General features: G+C 44.4%; 1 protein-coding gene across 4 annotated transcripts in view; it reads left to right on the top strand.

Annotated features, from left to right (window-relative positions):
- The window catches only part of AGBL2 (AGBL carboxypeptidase 2), a 43,619-nt gene extending 27,776 nt beyond the window's left edge, over positions 1–15,843 (top strand). For 3 of the 4 annotated variants that reach the window (XM_081241490.1, XM_081241488.1, XM_081241491.1), the window contains 9 exons: positions 266–422; positions 2,436–2,562; positions 3,101–3,201; positions 4,702–4,832; positions 8,079–8,145; positions 10,096–10,221; positions 10,732–10,839; positions 13,181–13,264; positions 14,808–15,544. In XM_081241490.1, coding sequence (XP_081097616.1) covers positions 266–422; positions 2,436–2,562; positions 3,101–3,201; positions 4,702–4,832; positions 8,079–8,145; positions 10,096–10,221; positions 10,732–10,839; positions 13,181–13,264; positions 14,808–14,981 — 1,075 coding nt within the window. In that variant the 3' untranslated portion in view covers positions 14,982–15,544. Of the gene's footprint in view, positions 1–265; positions 423–2,435; positions 2,563–3,100; positions 3,202–4,701; positions 4,833–8,078; positions 8,146–10,095; positions 10,222–10,731; positions 10,840–13,180; positions 13,265–14,807; positions 15,545–15,566 lie in introns of those variants that run through there. The other variant, XM_081241489.1, reaches the window with a different exon arrangement.
- Positions 15,844–20,347: the final 4,504 nt, after the last annotated feature.

Genomic DNA, 20,347 nt, shown 5'->3' with positions numbered 1-20,347 from the left:
CGCAAGGCCTACCCATCTCCCCTTTCCACATCCCCTTTTCCATCAAGTTCCTCTGGCTGGCAGAGGCAAGGAGTGCTGGTGACATGTTTCCAGCAAGGGCTGAGGTTGGGCATAGGGTTCTTTGAAGGTCATTAGGGGTTGAAATTTTCTTAGGGGGGAAAGTATCAACAGACATCCTTAAGGAAGAGACTCCAAAGGATCCTTGATCATGCTCATGCCCTGTATATCCACTGAGTTCTTTGTTTGCCTCTCCCACCCCCAACAGACTTCTTGAAGAAAGGGAGGTTCTCTTGTATTGTGATTTCCACGGCCACAGCCGTAAGAGTAATATCTTCCTGTACGGCTGTAATAACAGCGATCGCAAGTTCTGGCTTCACGAGCGAGTCTTTCCTTTAATGTTAAGCAAAAATGCACCAGATAAGGTAAGCATGTAAGGTAATTTTCTGTCCATTGACTAAGGGGGAAGGATAACTCATTGCTTCCTATATGCAGTGTTTGATTTGCCACTTTTCTGTCTCCATTATCTTGGGTAAATCCCAGCTACCTGGACTTCAAGAATTTAGAAACGTGTGGCTTTAAGAATTACTGTGTGTCTGATGAAAAGATAAGTAAAATGTAGTATATCCACACAATGGAATGTTACTTGGCAGTAAGAATTAAGTAGTGGTATGCTAGGACACGGATGAACCTTGAAAACATTATGCTAAGTAAAAGAAGCTAGACACAAAAGGCCACATATTATATGATTCCATTCTATGAAATGTTCAGAAGAGGCAAATCTATAGAGACAGAAAGTGGGTTAATGATTGCGTAGGGCTGGTGGGGGGAGGATGGCATGGGGAGTGACTGCTAACGAGGGGTACTGGGTTTCTTTTCAGGGTGATGAAGATGTTCTAAACTTAGGTTATGGTAATGGTCGCACAACTCTGTGAATATCTTTAAATCACTGAATTGTGTGCTTTAAATGTGTGAATTTTAAGGTATGTGAATTATATCTCAATAAAGATGATTTTTTTAATTGCTCTGGGCACAAGTTCAGACTCTTAGTAGGTAGAATTCTCTATCATCTTTCATCCTGTGTTTGGCAGTGGAAGAAGGCACTGAAGGACAAATGCTAATATTGCATGAGCCTCCACAGAAACGTTTATGTAACACAAGATCACAAATAACTGCAAGATATTAAAGGGCTAATCAAAACAACTTAAAAGTCTTTAATAGTTGGCTGAGTAACAGCTCTGTGACAGTGGTATCTGCATTGATTTAGAAGCTGGTTTTCAACATCGTAACTAGATTCACAAAATGTAACTGTCATTGGAAAGAAGAAATTAGGCTGGATTCAGAAAAGTATTTAAATGATGGTGTAAATTTTCTCACATAAAGGCATAGGACAAATATCTGGTCTCTGCTACTCTTATCTGTAAAAACAAAGAAGAAAGAAAAAGGAAGCTTTCTTTCCTTCTGCCCTTTATCCCTCCCTCCCTTCTTTCCTTTCTTTTTCCTTTTCTTTTTTCAATCTTCCTGTTTTTTCCAGGGATCTCTTTTCTTCACATGAAATCCCATCCGGAACCTAGCGTTTAAAACAATGAAAAGCAGCGCAGCGCTAGTTGAAGTGGGCGGAGGGCTCAGCACCACCCTGCCGTCCTGTGTCCTCCTCAGTCCTTGCAGCAGGAGCGCCCTGGGGCTCCGCGGTAGAACCTCTGGATTTCAGAGAGCACAATTCAGAAATCACTGGTAGTGAGACGCCTTCCAACTCTAAAGCATTTTCAGCAGGACAGGATAGGTTGGGATAGTTGCGAAGTATATTGTTTACAAACTCCAAGTGAGGAAAGAGAATTGGGGCGGTCATGAAAGGCAGTGGAGGATACTGAACTCCAAGCCAGAAACGTTAGTGATGAGGAGCAGAAGAGCTCTAGGCAGAGGCTGCAGGGGCGGGGCACACACAGCTCATAGATAGATAGACCCAAGGGCTCAAGTTGGGGAGGGGCAGAAAGCAAACCTTAGAAAGGCTGGCTAGTGCCTTGAATGCTAAGGTAAGCCAGCATTCCCAAACGGGCCCTCAAGGAACCCTAGTCCTTGCACAATGGCCCTGGGGAAGGTGGCAAAAGAAAGGAAGGGTTCACGGGCAATGAAAATCAGGATATACTCTCTCCCCTTTGGAGGGTCAGCGTTCACAACAACATATTAAATGCTCTGAGAAGTCCTGCAGAGGAGGCCTGTTTAGTCTTGTTAAACCTTCTTCTCCCTGACCAGCAGAACTCATTGTTTTCCTCTGTGACATCTAGTAACATCTCTTAGAATTAGTATTTTATGGAACATACGTTAGGAAGTAATATATAGAACCCAAGGGAACCATTTTCTTAATTCATATTAGTGAATTTTAGACATCTTAACGTTTGCCAATTTATAATTAGCAGAGGGCTTGGATCTCTCTTTAGTTCTCTTTTCATAGTTGTAATTTTAAAGTCCAAAAGTGCAAAGAAGGAACAGGACGTGTCGTGATGTGGCGGATGGGAATCCTAAACAGCTATACCGTGGAGTCTACCTTTGGTGGGTCCACCCTGGGTAAGCTCTCTTTTGTATATCATAAGCCAGCATGGCAAGGGGACGCCAAGCAAAGCACTGGGGAGATGAAATCTCCTTGATTGGGGAAATAATTGACCTAGAAGATTTTCTTGTTTGTGCCTTAATGTTAAATGTGAGAACCCAAAACATGAGTGTGAAATGTAATACCTGATGGAGCAGTATAGCATAGTTGTTGCTCAGGCCCTGGAAATCAGGCAGGTCTGGGTTTGACTTTCCGTTTACTGGCGATACTAATAGTACCTGCATTACAGGCACTACTTAACGAGGCAGTGCATGTAAAGCACTTGACATAGTGCCTACCACAGAGTAAAGCCTCAGTGACTGTAGCCATCATGACTGTAAACTTGTTCACTGTCAGAGATTCTCCTGAATCAAACTAAAACTAGAAGGAGAGAGACCCTGTCCAGAAGCGTAATATCCTAGAATCATAGGTGGTGTTTCTAACGAGATATTCATAAATTAGATTTGCATTTGCTCATTAAGATTTAATAAGAAGTGTTATGGATTTTTTCCGCAGGCGACAAAAGAGACACTCACTTTACCCCTGAGGATCTAAAATCCCTGGGTTATCATGTCTGTGACACCCTTCTGGACTTCTGTGATCCTGACAGAACCAAGGTAAAAATGGGGTTTCAAGAAATATGGAGGGGCTTCCCTGGTGGCACAGTGGTTGACAGTCCGCCTGCCGATGCAGGGGACGCGAGTGCGTGCCCCAGTCTGGAAGATCCCACATGCCGCGGAGCGGCTGGGCCCGTGAGCCATGGCCGCTGAGCCTGCGCGTCCGGAGCCTGTGCTCTGCAACGGGAGAGGCCACAACAGTGAGAGGCCCGCGTACCGCAAAAAAAAAAAAAAAAAGAAAGAAATATGGTGATGTTACTGTGATCGTTTTCACATGGGTCCGAAGTCAGCCCGGTGGGATTACAGGCAATCTTTATTTTCCTCTTAATATTTTTCTGAAGTTTTTCTAATCCAAGAAAATAAGAAAGCCCCCAGCCTGCAGTCTCAGCAAACGATAAGACCTCATTACTCCCCAAGAACAGAGGCCATGGTGCCAGCTTCCCTTCAGCACACCTCTCCCTCACTTCTAGGCTTAGCTGTGGCAGCACCAATTCTTACTTCCCTTCCTCCTCTTTCAGAAAATCAGGTGTCCTTTCTCTTCTCCAAAACTATCCCTGTCCTTCAAGCACTTGCCAACCTCCCCTGTGGCCTCCCTGAGGTCTTGCCTCAGTTACCTCCTCTCTTTTCTGTGCCCTCGGTTTTTTCCTTTTCTTCTTCCCCTCAACTGCAGATGTTCTCAAGCTGCCCCCATCCTAAATCACAAACAAAGGTTTCCTTTGGCCTTGTTGCTCCAGGAGATTATTTCTATTTCCCATCACCACTCGCCTTCTTAAAAGGGAGCCTGGGGGCTTCCCTGGTGGCGCAGTGGTTGGGAGTCCGCCTGCCGATGCAGGGGACGCGGGTTCGCGCCCCGGTCCGGGAGGATCCCACGTGCCGCGGAGCGGCTGGGCCCGTGAACCATGGCCACTGAGCCTGCGTGTCCGGAGCCTGTGCTCCGCGGCGGGGGAGGCCACGGCAGTGAGAGGCCCGCATACGGCAAAAAAAAAAAAAAAAAAAGGGAGCCTGTACTCATGGTCTCTAACTCATCTCTCATACCCCCTCTGAAATGTCGGCCCTGGGAACACATGACGTGCACCACTCTGGATGCAACTGTTCAATTAAAAAATACTTAAAAGACACCTTGACCTCAACATAGGGCCTGTTAAATCAGATTTGCCATAGGCCAAATTCTGAACAACCCCATTCTAACTTTCCCTACCTTGCTACTCAAAAAAAATAAGATAAATCAGACCTTTGCATTGTTCAAGAAGTATATTATTGGCTTTAGCCAGGGAAAAGTGACTAAAGCAGTGTTCACTGATATTCTGCCCTAAAAATGCTTCAGTCGGTTCCTACAGCTCATGTAACTTATTGTTAACATGTCCTTAGTAGCAGAGGTTACAGCTTACTCATCTTGATGTCCCCAGCAATAAATAAAGTGCCTTTCAGCATATACTTAGTAAATATCTGATGAATAACTAAATGAATAATCAAAAATAGTTCTTTTTTTCACTTCCATAGTTCATGCAGTGTCTAGCAGAGCTTAAAGAGCTCTTACAACAGGAGATCCATAAGAAATTCAAAGAACTTGGACGAGATATGGATTTAGAAGGAAGCTGGAGTGATGTCTCTTTGTCTGACATTGAATCCAGGTAACAAACTTCATTTCAAAGAAAAACCATAGGGGTTCTATTTTTTTTTTAATTGTCTTGCCTGCTCTGTTGTTTTGTTGGTTTTGAACCTGAGGTGCAAAATATTGAATAAATCACGGCACATTTGAATGCACTTCATTCCTTCAACAACTATGTATTGAGTGCCTGATCTTTGACAGCCTCTTTTCTAGGCTCTAGAAAGGGTTAGAGAGATGGGCAGGCAGTTTGTGTAGGGCCTCGTAGGCAATTGTGAAGCCTTTGTCTTTTACTTCAAGGGAGATGGAAAGCCTTTGGAAGGTTTTAAGTACACAAGTATCATGACCTGACTTACGTTTTACTGGGGCTGCTATGTGGAAAAGAGATTGTAAAGAGGAAAGGTCTAAGCAGGACACTCATTAGGAGGCTCTTGCAATAATACAGAAGAAGGGTGATGGTGCTTAGGGGTGTAGCAGTGTTTTGGGGTGTGGAAATTGGTTGGATTCTAGATATATTTTGAAGTTTCAAACATTAAGATTTGCTTATGGATTGGATAGCGGGCATGAGAGAAAGAGAGAATGACTCTATAATTGGTTGGATGGAGTTGCCTTTAACTGAGCTGGGGAAGATGAAGTGGGTGGAGAAGGTTAGGGGGGCGATGAAGATCAGGAATCTAGTGCTGGGCATGTCCAGTTTGAGGTGTCTAGTAGGTGTCTAAATGGAGATATGGAATAAGCAGTTGGATATATGAGTCTGGAGTTCAGTGTAGAGAGGTCTGATGGAGAGAGTCATCATGGATAGATGATATTTAAACCTTCAGTGTGGCAGATATCCCAAGGGAGTAAGTGCAGGTAGAGTAGAGAAGAGGGCTGAGTCTGAGCTGGGTACCATAGCTGTAAGAGGTTAAAGAGACAGTGAGGAGCCAGCGAATAAGACTAGGAAGGGACCAGCTCGGCCAAAAGGAAACCAGGAGAGTGATTCTTTTAAAGTAAATCAGATCGTGTCATTCCTCTGTTTAAAACACCTCAGTGACTCCACCACTTCACTCAGATACAAAGTCAAGGACCCTACAGTGGCCTACAAGGCTATAGGATCTAGCCATCTGCTACCTCTGTGACCGCCACCCTCACCCTCTCACACACTGCTACAGCTACACTGGCCTCCCCCTCTCTACCTCAGGGCCCTTGCACTGGCAGTTCCAACAGCTCTCCCCCAGATATTCACAATGCTAATTCCTTCACCCCCTTCAAGTCTTTGCTTAGATGTCAGCTTTTTCAGCGTGGCCTACCCTCATTACTCTAATGTTGCAATTTGCTCCCCAGCCTTCACCCTCCTGCCATTCCTCATCCCCTTTACATGTTCTACTTTCTTCCATAGCATTTTACCACCTTCTGTATCATTTGTCATTGTACATCACTGATGTCTTTGTTGTGTCTGTTATTTATTGCCTGTCTCCCCCTACTAGGGTGTACGTTCCACAGGGTCAGAGATCTTTGTTTTGTTCATCTCTGTATCTCGTTTACTTAGAACAGTACCTGGCACATAGGGAGAGCTCAATAAATATTTGTTGAATTCATTTAGTATGGAGGATCTCAGGCCCACTCTAATAGTCTCCACAGTTATTTCAGGAAGCCCCCAGGTAGGGGGTGGTTATTTCACAGGTGTGCCAGAACACCTTCTACTTGAGCTTACTGCCCCAGCTGTCCCCAGTCAGAAGGTTTCTGGGCAGGGCATGGCGGCCTTCTGCTAGAGACTGCACTGTAGTCTGTGGTACAAAGTGGGAAGGGGATGGCTCGCCCACCCACTCTATGTAGCACATTGATTCTGGGTCCTAAAGTAGTTCTGCTGGCTGAGTCTCCCAAATGTCTCTTTAGGAACCTTAAACCAGACCATCAGCCCAGGTAGGGTGTCCCATTCACCACGTCGCCTCTTCCACTCTCCCAGAATCCTTTGCCTAACTCTCCAGGACCACTGCATCAAACCCTCTTCACTTTCAGCCTCAAAAACAAAATGCCCCCTGCATATCAAGTCATACATATAGGGCCCAGGGGGACCAACTCAGAAGCATCCTGACTGCATTCTGACAGACTCAGCAGGGATACTCTGAGGCATTTAGTTAAGAACTACTGAAACCAATCTGCCAAGCTCTGCACCAGCCTCCATGGGCCTCCTCCTATCCATTCACACAGTTACACAGAAAAGCAGACTGTGTGTGCAAGCCCAGTTTGAGTTTGCTCTGTCTGTGTGCACATACATGATTTTCGACATCTTCTGGGGCATACTGCATCTAATGCTTTTTATCCCATTTGTTAAAGTTTTCTATTACCTCCGAAAGGGACTTCAGAGGCTATTATCTAGTGGCCTCAAAGGCTACTCCTCAGACTGGAAAAGCCTTGTGAGAACAGGGAGTTGGGAATTAGATCAGAGAAGAGAGGGCTTTCTTCCCACTGCCTTGCTGGCGGGCTCCTCACCGTGCACTGATGGGAGGGCGGGGGGGCATGAGCAGAATGAAAGTGCTGAGCAAGAGTGGTTTGAAGGGCTGTCTTCTCCCAGGAGATTTGAGTTTTGTGCCTAAGACATTTTTTTATATATGGAGGACGTGTCATAGAGTGCAGCTTTCAGTTCTAGCCAACCACACCCCAGGAAAGGGGAAAATATAATGTGACACAGAAGCAAAGGACGTGATGAAGGAAGAAAGGATGGATTATCTGTGTCTTCATTCCTCCTAGCCTTTGAAGAAAAGGGGATCCAAAACTTTTGAAGGGGGAATTGGGGTGATCAAAGTAATACTCCTAATCTCTGACCTACAGATTCTTTGTTATTAAATATATGTATTTGCATATTCAACACATTTTTGAAGAGTACCTAGTCAGATTCTTGCTCTCTGAACTGGTAGTGCCTACCTAGACAGGTATGAAGGAGACAAAGCCCCTGCTCAGACAAATCCCAGTCCCCTGCTGTTCTCCAGGGCTGCTCATTAAGAATCCTGCAGCCTCTCACAATCACTGCCAAGGGCAGCTTTGCCCATCCGGCCAGTGTTTATTTTGCCACATGGTTCATCTCTGTTTCCTGTGCACTGCCTGGCATGCAGTAGGTGTTCAGAATGAATGAATGGATATGCTTATCAAGAATTCTTAGTAATTGAAACACAGACAATGTGGGCAAATAGCAGACTAGGTGTCCTAATCCCATGTTACTGGTCTGCTAAGTATTTTACATCCTAGACATCAATAACAGGTATTTCCCTTTTTCCTTTCCTTTTGGAAACAGCACCAGTGGTTCTGACAGCTCCCTCTCAGATGGTCTCCCTGTTCACCTACTGAACACAGCAGATGAGGTAAGATTATAGAGACTCTTGAACCCAGTAAGTAGCAGCCTAAAAAAAGCATGACACTACTGGATAATTTGGAAGAATTTTCAACTATCCCAAGATCTGCAGAAAATATAGCAGTAGCATCCTAACTGGTTCCCCTGCCCTGGAGTCTTTCATTTTGTCCTTTATAACTTTCTTTTTTAAATCTAGGGGGGAAACATGCGAGAACTCCATATTTATTCCAAAATTAATTAAAAGTGGGGAAAAAAATTTAACTAAAAGTGAAACCCATGTTAAGAGATAGAGGTTGTTAGAAATAACCCAGAATTTCCCTGGTGGCATCGTGGTTAAGAATCTGCCTGCCAATGCAGGGGACACGGGTTTGATCCCTGGTCCGGGAAGATCCCATATACTGGGGAGCAACTAAGCCCCTGCACCACAACTACTGAGCCCGCGTGCCACAACTACTGAAGCCCGCTGCCTAGAGCCCGTGCTGTACAACAAGAGAAGCCACCGTAATGAGAAGCCCGCGCACTGCAACGAAGAGTAGCCCCTGCTCGCCGCAACTAGAGAAAGCCCGCGCGCACACAGCAACAAAGACCCAATGCAACCAAAAATAAATAAATAAAATATAAATAAAAATTTTTTTAAATGACCCATACTTTTTATTTTATTTATTATTATTATTATTATTTTTTTTTTTTTGCGGTATGCGGGCCTCTCACTGTTGTGGCCTCTCCCGTTGCGGAGCACAGGCTCAGCGGCCATGGCTCACGGGCCCAGCTGCTCCGCGGCATGTGGGATCTTCCCAGACTGGGGCACGAACCCGTGTCCCCTGCATTGGCAGGCGGACTCTCAACCACTGCGCCACCAGGGAAGCCCAAAAAATGACCCATACTTTTTTTAAAAATAAATTTATTTATTTATTTTTGACTGCGCGGGGGCTTTTCTCTAGTTGCGGCGAGCGGGGGCTCCTCTTGTTGCGGTGTGCGGGCTTCTCATTACGGTGGCTTCTCTTGTTGTACAGCACGGGCTCTAGGCACGCGGGCTTCAGTAGTTGTGGCACGCAGGCTCAGGAGTTGTGGATCACGGGCTCTAGAGCACAGTAGTCGTGGCACACGGGCTTAGTTGCTCCACGGCATGTAGGATCTTCCCAGACCAGGGCTCAAACCTGTGTCCCCTGCACTGGGAGGCAAATTGTTAACCACTGCGCCACCAGGGGAGTCCCACAAATGACCCATACTTTTTAAAAAGTGTTTCTTTGTTTGCATGGTCTTAGGTAGTTTTTTGTATTTCCATATATAAGTAATTTTTCTTCTGCCCCGTCTATTAACAGACTTGTTTTTTACATAGATGGTATAAGAGCTTTAGAAACATCAAAATGTTTGTGTGGTTCACTATGCACCTGATTTCCTAGTTGCATTAAGAAGTATCTTCATCATAGGGTGAGTTTAAGGCTGTGTCAGAAGGAACCAGTCATATCAGACTGGACCCTACAGTTTCTTCAGCTGGATTTACAGCAGCATCAGTATAAGCTTCACCACACAATAGGTACCTGGAAAATTAGTCCTGAGCTTCATTTGCTTAATTGTTAAAGCCACCCTAGGGTAACAACCAAACTGTACCTATTAAGCACACATCTAATAATCAGTATTATCTGTACCTGCCAATATTGCCATAAGTAATGTGCTTTCACATTTTATATCACAGATGTTTGGTTATTGGTATAGGTGCCCCTTTGGCAGTATATCTGTAATAGGGGGATTTGGGCGGTGTTAAGTGGGGAGGGGTCTCTGGTAATGAGGTAACTGAACTGTTTTTTGATTCTCCAAACCAACAACAGTTCAACACTGTGAGGGCACACATACTGGGTTAGCCATTGTGTCCTGAGTGTTGTGTGAAAAGAGTGCTACATGTGGGTGGGCGTACCTCTGGAATCCTCAATGGCTAATTTCTCTGTACTTTCTGGAATAGTTGAATCAGAAGAAGAAGATGTATAAGAAGAAAAAAAGGAAGCCACTTCAGTCTAGGAAACAGCGAAATAAACAGTATCAGAAAAGTAATTTGATGCAGGAATCAAAGTTAACAGAAGATGCCCCAGTAAGAAAGCTCTGCTGCCTACTTCTAGTGTCCAGTTAGAGTTTTCTACAGAGGGAGCAGGACAAAGAGTTAAGGTTTACTCTAACTCAGAAAGGGAATGGGAAATGGGGCGGGGGAAGTTTTCTATTTGGATTTCAGAACTCTTCCATGGGTCCTCTGGATATCCCTAAGCAGATTTCAGCTTAGCCCACTAATCCTCCGCTACACTCTAGCATAGCAAGTCTGGGTTTCCCCCAAGTCTGGATTTCCAGAGGAAGGAGGTGGTAATGGAAAAGTGGTGGCTAGAACTAGACCAGAGTTGCCCGGGTGGCTGAGAATTCAGGCCTGGTCCACGCTAAGGACAGTTGGATACCTCCTTCCTGCCTGCCACGCCCACACCATACCCCCTGCTTTCTAAAGATGAAAATGCTTTCAGAGGTGGGAGTTTTACTCTTGGGTGAATTGGGTCAGTTATGAGTAGATTAATTGTAATAGAGCAACTGAAAAATATTCTCTTTGCAATCCTTCTAGGAAGGGGCAGGGTTTGCTTCTACTCTGCAAAAGCAGCCTGCTTTTTTCAAAAATTCACAGAATACCAGTTCTTCAATGATGAAAAATGAAAAACCAAGGTTGAATGAGGTAGTATTTTTGCTTGACTTTTTTTTTTTTTACTCACTCATGGAAAATTTATTAAAAACCTTTTTTTTGGTAATATGTTTAAAGTGTACAACATGATGATTTGAGATATATATATATATATTATATATATATATACACATTGAGAAAAGATTGTCACTGTTTAGTTAACACATCCTTCACCTCAAATAAATATTCACTTTTTTTTTTAAAGACCTTATTCCTTTTTTTTTAAAACTAATTTATTTATTTTTGCTGTGTTGGGTCTTTGTTTCTGTGGGAGGGCTTTCTCTAGTTGTGGCAAGCGGGGGCTACTCTTCATCGCCGTGCGCAGGCCTCTCACTATCGTGGCCTCTCTTGTTGGGGAGCACAGGCTCCAGACGTGCAGGCTCAGTACTTGTGGCTCACGGGCCTAGTTGCTCCGCGGTATGTGGGATCCTCCCCAACCAGGGCTCGAACCCGTGTCCCCTGCATTAGCAGGCAGATTCTCAACCACTGCGCCACCAGGGAAGCCCTTGCTGAGAACTCTTAAGTCCTACTCTGTTAGCAAATTTAAATTATACAACACAGTACAATCAGCTATAGGCACCATCCTATACATGGTAATCTTCACACCTCATTCATTTTATAACTGAAAGTTTGTATCCTTTTACAACCCTCTCCCTATTTTCCCAAATCCCGAGCACCTGGCAACCACCATTCTACTCTCTGTTTCTATGAGTTTGATTTTTTTTTTTTTTTAGATTCCACATGTAAGTGATACCATGCAGCATTTGTCTTTGTCTGGCTCATTTTACTTAGCATAATGCCCTCCACCCATGTGCATATATTTTGTTGCAAATGGCAGGATTTCCTTCCTTTTTAAGGCTGAATTATATTGTTTGCAAGTATTATCTCCCATTCGATAGGTTATCTTTTCATTTTATTGATTGTTTCCTTTGTTGTGCAGAAGCTTTTCAGTTTTAGTCTCGCTTGTTTATTTTTGCTTTTATTGTCTTTGCTTTTGATGTCAAATCCAAAAAATCATTGCCAATGTCAAGGACTTTACCCCCTATGTTTTCTTCTAAAAGTTTTACAGTTTGGGATCTTGAATTTAAATTTTTAATCCATTTTGGGTTGACTTTTGTGTATGGTATAAGACAGGGTACAGTTGAATTCTTTTGCGCATGTGGATATCTAGTTTTCCTACCACCATTTATTAAGGATACAGTCTTTTCCCCACTGGTTACTTTTGGCTCCTGTGTTGAAAATTAATTGACTATATATGCATGAGTTTATTTCTGGGCTCTCTATTCTGTTCCATTCTTGACTTTTTGTCACACAGATTCTCTGATTTTTCCAATTAGTACATCTCTCTCAGAGGGTGAAGAGTGCAATAGCCCTCTGTCACTCTTACTGTCAGTGCCACTGGGAGCAGGGGAACATTAAAGTTGGTGGGGACACTGACACTGCTTTGGATTAGACACCACTGAAGTCTGATATCACATATTGGTGAATTGTGATTTTATACCTAAAACATAAGAGCGGGCTGCTTTACCATCCATCCATCCATCCATTCAGCAAATTGTATTGTGTAACCACTACATGCCAGGCTGTCTACTGGATGCTGGGAGTGCAACATTGAACAAAACACTATCCCTGCCTCAGGGACCTTAGGGTCTGCTGGGTATTTTAACAAGTAAGCAGGAAGTTACATACAGAGTAGGATGCAGTAGGAAACAGAGGAGACAAATTCACCCAACTTTTAGTACTTTGGAGTGTGGCTATAAAATCCTTCATTCTTTTATGTATAAAAATAGGTTTGGGTACAATAGTAGCCAAATAGGGTGCATGAGGCCCTCCTCATGTGGAATGCTGCCCTGTGGTTAGGAATGATAGAGTAAGGTCCCACAGCATTACACGGAGGAGCCTGCACAAAGCACAGCCATCTCTGTTCAGTATTGAGGGCCATCTGGTGTCTAGTGTTATAATGGCAAGAGCACAAGCTATGGGGTCTGTCTTGAGTTCAAATTCCATCCACACTATGTAGTTTTCCGTGAGTTACTTGACCACCCAGGGGCTTAGTTGCTGCATCTAAAATGTTGGGGTAATCATATCCACACATAAGGTTGTTGAGAATATTCAATGTGAAACCGTGTGTGAAGTGCCTGGCATATGGTAGGCATTCAATAAGTATTAGTTTCCTTCTTTTCTTCAAATTACTATCTGTTTGTGTTCTGCCTCTCTTTTCACGTTAGAGTATCATAATGAATCAACATGCATGAATAAAAAATACTCTGTGAGTTTTATATAATCACACTTGTCCAAGTGGAAAATTTAGTGAGAATGTGTTCATTTATTTCAGTTAAATGGAAGAGACAAAGGCACCTCCCTGGGCCCATCAAAAATGACCCCCTTGATTTTGACTAAGAATAAAGAGAGAATGCAGGTAATTTCACCTAATATATGTATATATATGCCAGCAATTAATTCATTTTTCAAATGTATTATGTGATTTGGAGGGGTGGTGATCTGCAATCCACACAGTATCACCTCCTTGGATTTGTTCTGCTGAGGTGAACATCTAACGTAGTTTGCACCCTCAGGCTACAAACACCTGACCAGCCACGGGCATAGCCCACAAAGTACTGCAGGATGGAGGAAGCCCACCCAGGGCTAAAAGCTTGCCACGGAGAATTTAGTTTCATTTCAATGAACATTTGTTAGGCAGCTATTATTTTGTAAACCCATGGCAGTATTTCAGGTAAAAAGTGATGGCGAAGCAGTGGTTCTCAACCCTAGGAGGTGTTAACAAACCGGGGTGCCACCATCAGTTGTGAGGGGTGTTTCACATCCACTGTTACAGTGATCGTTCGGTACCGAGGTGTGTGAACGATTTGCTTTTTTAAAATAATAAGTTAGAATGAATTCATATTTATCCCTATAATAACATCTCTCTTGCTCGTTTGCACTTGCATATTCTTTCCTGAGAGGAAGGAAAAAGAAGTAAAGAAACAGCTGGTGAGCTGTGGTTTCAAATAGCCCTGATTGTGTCTGTTGGAAAGTGCTGCTCACATGTGTCCGGGTGGAGCAAAGATTGAGGACCACTGGATTACTGTAGGTGCACTAGGTATAGAATGGATGATCCTCTCAAGGTGAAGTCCCTGCCGTCTTCCCAAGTCTGCTGCTAGGGAATTCTCAGGATGATGCTCTCATTTACCCGTCAGTATCTTATGGAGGACCTACTATGTGTGGGGCCCTTTGAAGACTGTATGACATGAGCCCTCCCTTAAGGCTGTGATCCTCTAGGAGGGGTAACAAGGTAGATAGTCTAACCACCATGACATAACAGAAACAGAGCAGTGAAAAGAGAGATGTAGATAAAGTCAAATCAAAGAGGATTCTGTCCTGACACACTGATAAGTGATGACTGTCCTCTTTCCTCATACAGCATCCACCGCAGGATGTCTGTGGGTGGCTAAAACCATATCCTACCACTGAAACATGCAAGCTAGGCTGTAACATGTAACTAGGGATTCAGTTAAACACAATGTAGTAGACGAATGCCATCCAAACCTTTACTTTTACTTCATTTTCTTTAAATTTCTAATTTAATGTTTCTGTAACAGAGATGTAGGCATTTAAATTCCGTGGTAGTTCAGATAAGCAGAGTTTAAAACAGGGGACAGTCTCCCAGCTTGTAAATTAAGCTCTTCTCTTCCTTTGCGTAATGTTTCTAGACAGCTTATAAAATGCAGTCCCTAAACTTCTCAGGGCAATTAAAATACTGCCCATGGACCTTTCTTTGGCTATCAGAGGGACTAGGACAAACGCTTGATTGACCCCTGCCCTGTAACAACGTCAGCTACTTTGGTATTTGATGGGAAATGCAAATACTTCTCAATGACTCCTGCGAAACCAGCACCAACCCTAACTATAACTTCAGGAATTGCAGCATCAAGTGGTTCACCTTTTATGTCTTGTTTGCACAGAGAGAGAAGCCAGTATTTACAGTATCACGCTCTCCAAAGAGAAACACAAACCCCAGCCAAGAGCCAGCTCCAAATACGAAGCCAAACTGGTCCAGGAACAGATATCCTGCCACAAAGGGAGGCCGTACGACTGCGGTGGTATACCCATCCTTGCACATATACACCTACCCATAGGGTGCCTGGGCCATGCCACACAGGCGCTTCCTTGCTGTGTTTTGGGTTAGACACATTTTCTAACGAAGGGATTTGTATGCTAGGGAATTACGTTCATTTGTGGTATTCTGTGTTGTGTGTTCATCATGCACTGTCCTTACCCCAGGTGCTTACACTGTGTTCATGCTCTCAAGATGCATACCTCACAAACTAAATTATTTTTTCATAAAATGAAATTTTATTGTGATGTATCCAAAAGCTTCCCTTATCAGAAATTGAAGTGTGTGCTCGTGAAACTACAACACAGATATACCTCAGTTTAACCAATAGATATTCTCTCTAACATTATGTGCAAATCAATTTTAAAAGTGCAAACTCTGTTTTAAACGTATTCTGGGAGTTTACTATGTTAAAAGTCTTGTGTCAAAGCTTTCTAGTGTTGAATGATCAGTCTGACTGGGGTATATCAGGTTTGCTCAGGGTGAGGTGTTCCCACATAGAGAAAACAACTCATGTATTACCTGGAAGTCAATGTTGCATATATTATGTTCAGCATGGTTATGTAAGGTTTTTAACCCATTGATTAAAATTCTTTCTCTCCCACAGATTGTTCCCTTTGATTGGTTAACTGCATAGTCTTGTGTGAATAGATATTTTAGATTTTCTATCCCTCGCAAGCACCAAGCACCATCTGCCGGCTACAGCCTGCATGTCAACGTGCTGGAGTCATGTTAAACAAGGGTCACTCCGGTTCATGCCAGGCCTCCTATTTTGACTTTACCTGCTTCCTTTCACATTGGATTGAAAGTTTCCTAGTACGTTTTTTGTCATCACTTTTAAACTCTTTCAGCCACCACCACTACCTAGATGACTAGAGATTAGAACCAAATGGCAACACATTTTATTATAATCCCAGTGTCTGTGTCTTTTTTTTTTTAATTAATAGACTTTATTTTGAGAAGAGTTCTAGATTTACAAAGAAATTGAGGAGATAGTACAGAGAGTTCCCATATACTGCCCCCCTCTCCCCACACACACGGTGTGCGTGGGTTTTTTGGGGGTTTTTTTGGCTTTGTTTTTGTTTTAAATTTATCTATTTATTTTTGGCTGCGTTGGGTCTTCGTTGCTGTGCGCGGGCTTTCTCTAGTTGCGGTGAGCAGAGGCTACTCTTTGTTGCGGTGAGCGGGCTTCTCACTGTGGTGCCTTCTCTTGTTGCGGAGCATGGGCTCTAGGCGCGCGAGCTTCAGTAGCTGTGGCACGTGGGCTTAGTAGTTGTGGCTCACGGGCTCTAGAGCGCAGGCTCAGTAGTTGTGGCACACAGGCTTAGTTGCTCCACAGCATGTGGGATCCTCCCAGATCAGGGCTTGAACCCATGTCCCCTGCATTGGCAGGCGGATTCTTAACCACTGCGCCACCAGGGAAGCTCTGTGTGTTTGTTTTTAAAGGGAATATCTGCCCATGCTCTTTACATAGGAGTTTGCAAATGGCCTTCTTCTATTCCACATCTTACAGCCTAAAACTATTAGTCAACATTTTAAGTATCTAGAAATCACCCAGCCAAAACCCCACTTTTTGTTCCTAAAAGGATATCTTTAAAGGACAAGTCCCAAAACAAACCACTGAGAGCAAGCCTTGTTTGAAAGTTGTTCAGAAATACTTGGTTTTTGCTCCAAATAATTTTGGAAGAAGTTTATTAAAAGCACCCCAGTATGATATTTTTGGAATAAAAAACTGGAATACATGATCAGATTTTTTTTAAGTGCCTTTTGAGAGTGAAAAGCTTCCTGAGAGCTGTGGTTTGGCTGCTAAGATATCAAAGGGGCAAAAAAGGAGAGAATCCTATGAAATCCAGGCACAGCCTCCACATCCAATAATTGCCAAAAGGCCATGGCAGTTCAGTGTTGGGCCCTGCCCAGCTCACAGTCAGTCCTGTAAAGTAGTAGCTATTTGTTTTCTTTAGAAAAGAGGGGCAAGTTTGCCTGCTTAGATTAAGAGAAAGTGCCCTGCAGGACATTTACCTGCTACAGCATCTAAGCCAATATGCCTATCATTTCTCATTGTGCTTTTTTTTTTAAACATATCATTTTTATTTTATTTATTTTATTTTATTTTTTTTTTTGCTGTACGCGGGCCTCTCACTGTTGTGGCCTCCCCCATTGCGGACGCACAGGCCCAGCGGCCATGGCTCACGGGCCTAGCCTCTCCGCGGCATGTGGGATCTTCCCAGACCGGGGCACGAACCCGTATCCCCTGCATCGGCAGGCGGACTCTCAACCACTGCGCCACCAGGGAAGCCCTAAACATATCATTTTTAAATAAATTATTTACTTATTTATTTAGTTTTGGCTGCACTGGGTCTTCGTTGCTCTGCACTGGCTTTCTCTAGTTGTGGCGAGTGGTCTTCGTCATGGTGCGCGGGCTTCTCACTGGGGTGGCTTCTCTTGTTGTGGAGCACGGGCTCTAGGCACGCGGGCTTCAGTAGTTGTGGCATGTGGGCTCAGTAGTTGTGGCTCACAGGCTCTAGAGCACAGGCTCAGTAGTTGTGGCTCACAGGCTCTAGAGCACAGGCTCAGTAGTTGTGGTGCACAACTATAGAGAGAAATAATGCTATGTGAATATGCCAACTTCCTGCTGGCACTCCTACCCTAAGACATGGGCTCTTCCCCCAACTTCATCAGTCAGAAAGAGTGAACTCAGCAGTGACTTAGGAACTAAGGCGAATGCAGTGATGTGTCAGACTCCATTCCTGTGCTTAAAGCCCAGGTGGGAACAGACTAGTGGACCAAAGCAAGCCTGTCAGTAAGACACTCTGCTATAGCTTTAGAACGTTGTTGTGGGTTAAAGAGAGCCACCAACTGAAATGTGAAATTCCTGGGTTTGAATCCCACCCAGGCTCAGGGGTGGTGGGTGCAGTTGCTTAACAGCTCTGGACCTTCGTTCTCTGACCTGAAAAGTGAAGTGACTGTCCAGGTGAAGTGATCTCTAAGGCCCCTTCATTTTTACAAAATCACATTGGTTTGAATACTTCCCCCAGCTGTTGATCATGGATTGCAGTAAGGTGCCTAGAACAGCTTCCCTCTTGGGCCTGAACCAGCCAGGTCCTGTCACCCAGCCTCTGGTCCTCGGGGAAACAAAGCCACTTTGGTGGCTCTAAGTACAGCCCCCTCCCCTCTCACCCCTCCAAGCTTGGCACAAGCCGTCTCTCCCCCCGGCCCCCTGAACCGTTGGATTCAGTGACCAGAAATCAGTTCAGTAAACCCCTTCTCAGCTGAGCTCAAACTCCAGCCACCCCTCTTTCTTTCTCTTGGCTTCACTTCCTCCCCCATTGAGCCCAGACTCCAGGGCGCATTACAACAACCCCTTCCCTGCCAGCACCCCGGACTCCTCACCCTCTGTGCTTCTGCCACATCCACCTGGTAGTTCCCCAACTTTGGCTCCTTCCAGCCATCCCGACCATCTGTCTTCTCCACTCCTACACCCAGGCTGCCAAGATGGCTGCAGGAAAACCTGTCCTTGAGCAAACCGGGGCCGCCGCTCACGTGTCTCCTCCAGCCTCAGAAATGTATCCTCTGTTCCCGAAATGGAAGTTCTCTCACCCTTCCTTCAACGTGGCTTTTTTTTTTTTTTTTTTTCCCGGTACGCAGGCCTCTCACTGCTGTGGCCTCTCCCGTTGCGGAGCACAGGCTCCGGACGCGCAGGCCCAGCGGCCACGGCTCACGGGCCCAGCCGCTCCGCGGCATATGGGATCCTCCCAGACCGGGGCACGAACCCGTATCCCCTGCATCGGCAGGCGGACTCTCAACCACTGCGCCACCAGGGAGGCCCGAGTATTACCTTTAAAAATTGTGAATCACTATGTTGTACACTTGTAACATATAATATTGTACATCAACTACACTTCAAAAAAAAAAAAATCAGGGACTTCCCTGGTGGCACGGTGGTTAAGAATCCGCCTGCCGAGGCAGGGTACACGGGTTTGATCCCTGGTCTGGGAAGATTCCACATGCCTCGGAGCAACTAAGCCTGTGTGCCACAACTACTGAGCCTGCGCTCTAGAGCCCACAAGCCACAACTACTGAAGCCCGCGCACCCTGGAGCCTGTGCTCCCCAACAAGGGAAGCCAACGCAATGAGAAGCATGTGCACCACAACAAAGAGTAGGTGCCACTCTCTGCAACTAGAGAAAGCCCATGCACAGCAATCAAGACCCAACGCAGGGCTTCCCTGGTGGTGCAGTGGTTGAGAATCTGCCTGCCAATGCAGGGGACACGGGTTCGAGCCCTGGTCTGGGAAGATCCCACGTGCCGCGGAGCAACTAGGCCCCTGAGCCACAACTACTGAGCCTGCGTGTCTGGAGCTTGTGCTCCGCAACAAGAGAGAACGCGATAGTGAGAGGCCTGCGCACCACGATGAACAGTGGTCCCCGCTTGCCACAACTAGGGGAAGCCCTCGCACAGAAACGAAGACCCAACACAGCAAAAATGAATAAATAAAATTTTTTAAAAAGACCCAATGCAGCCAAAAATTAATTAATTTTTTAAAAATCAGAAAAAAATGTCCCCTTGCTAAATGATCTCTATGGTTAAATATCAAAATTTCTGGATTTAGTTAGAATCAACTTGTAAGTTTCTTTTAACTCTAAAAGCTACAATTTGGTATTATATTTCCATGTGCCAAGCTAGGTAGGCATATCATTTCATTCAATTTTCACAACAGTATGAAGTAGACATTACTATACTCATTTGTTTAAGGTTCAAAGAAGTCGTGTGACCTGCCAAAGGTCACACAGTTAATAACTGGTAGAGGTGAAATTTGGACCAGGTCAATTAGACTCCAAAGTCCAGGCTCCCTCCTGCTCTGTATACTGCCTCTCTAGCACCATGCTGAGTCCAGGACAATATTAATTAAAACTAACATTTGTATTTCAATAAACAGTTTTTAAAAATCTTATCCTATGCACAATTTCACTTAACTCTCATTAATAACCCTGAGAGACAGGTAGTAGTGTAATCCTTAGATTTAGATACAAAAATTGAAAACTGAAGAAGATAAAACGACTTCTGAATCATTTTGATACAAAAGAGAGCCAAGATTGAACTGCAAGTCTCCACTCTCACTTTATTCTCTGCACCAGGCTCTGCCTAAGCATTGATATAGAACGTGTGAGCTGGGACTGAAGGGTTGAAGACAATGCCATTTTCTTTTTGCGTCTAATAACCTGTAGCCTGGTAATCACTTAAGTAATTGTTCAGTTATGCAATAAATATTTATTGAGCACTTAGTATGTGCCAGGAACTGAACATACAAGGAACAAAGGCTGTCCCGGCTCCTGGATTCACGGGGTTTTACATTCTGGTGGAGGAGACAAAAAGATAAATTTCAGACAAT

This window comes from Mesoplodon bidens (genome assembly GCF_964165515.1).
Source record: "Mesoplodon bidens genome assembly, chromosome: 7".
Classification (NCBI taxonomy): domain Eukaryota; kingdom Metazoa; phylum Chordata; class Mammalia; order Artiodactyla; family Ziphiidae; genus Mesoplodon; species Mesoplodon bidens.
Note: the sequence above shows the minus strand (reverse complement) of the source record. Positions and strands in the feature narration are given on the sequence as shown.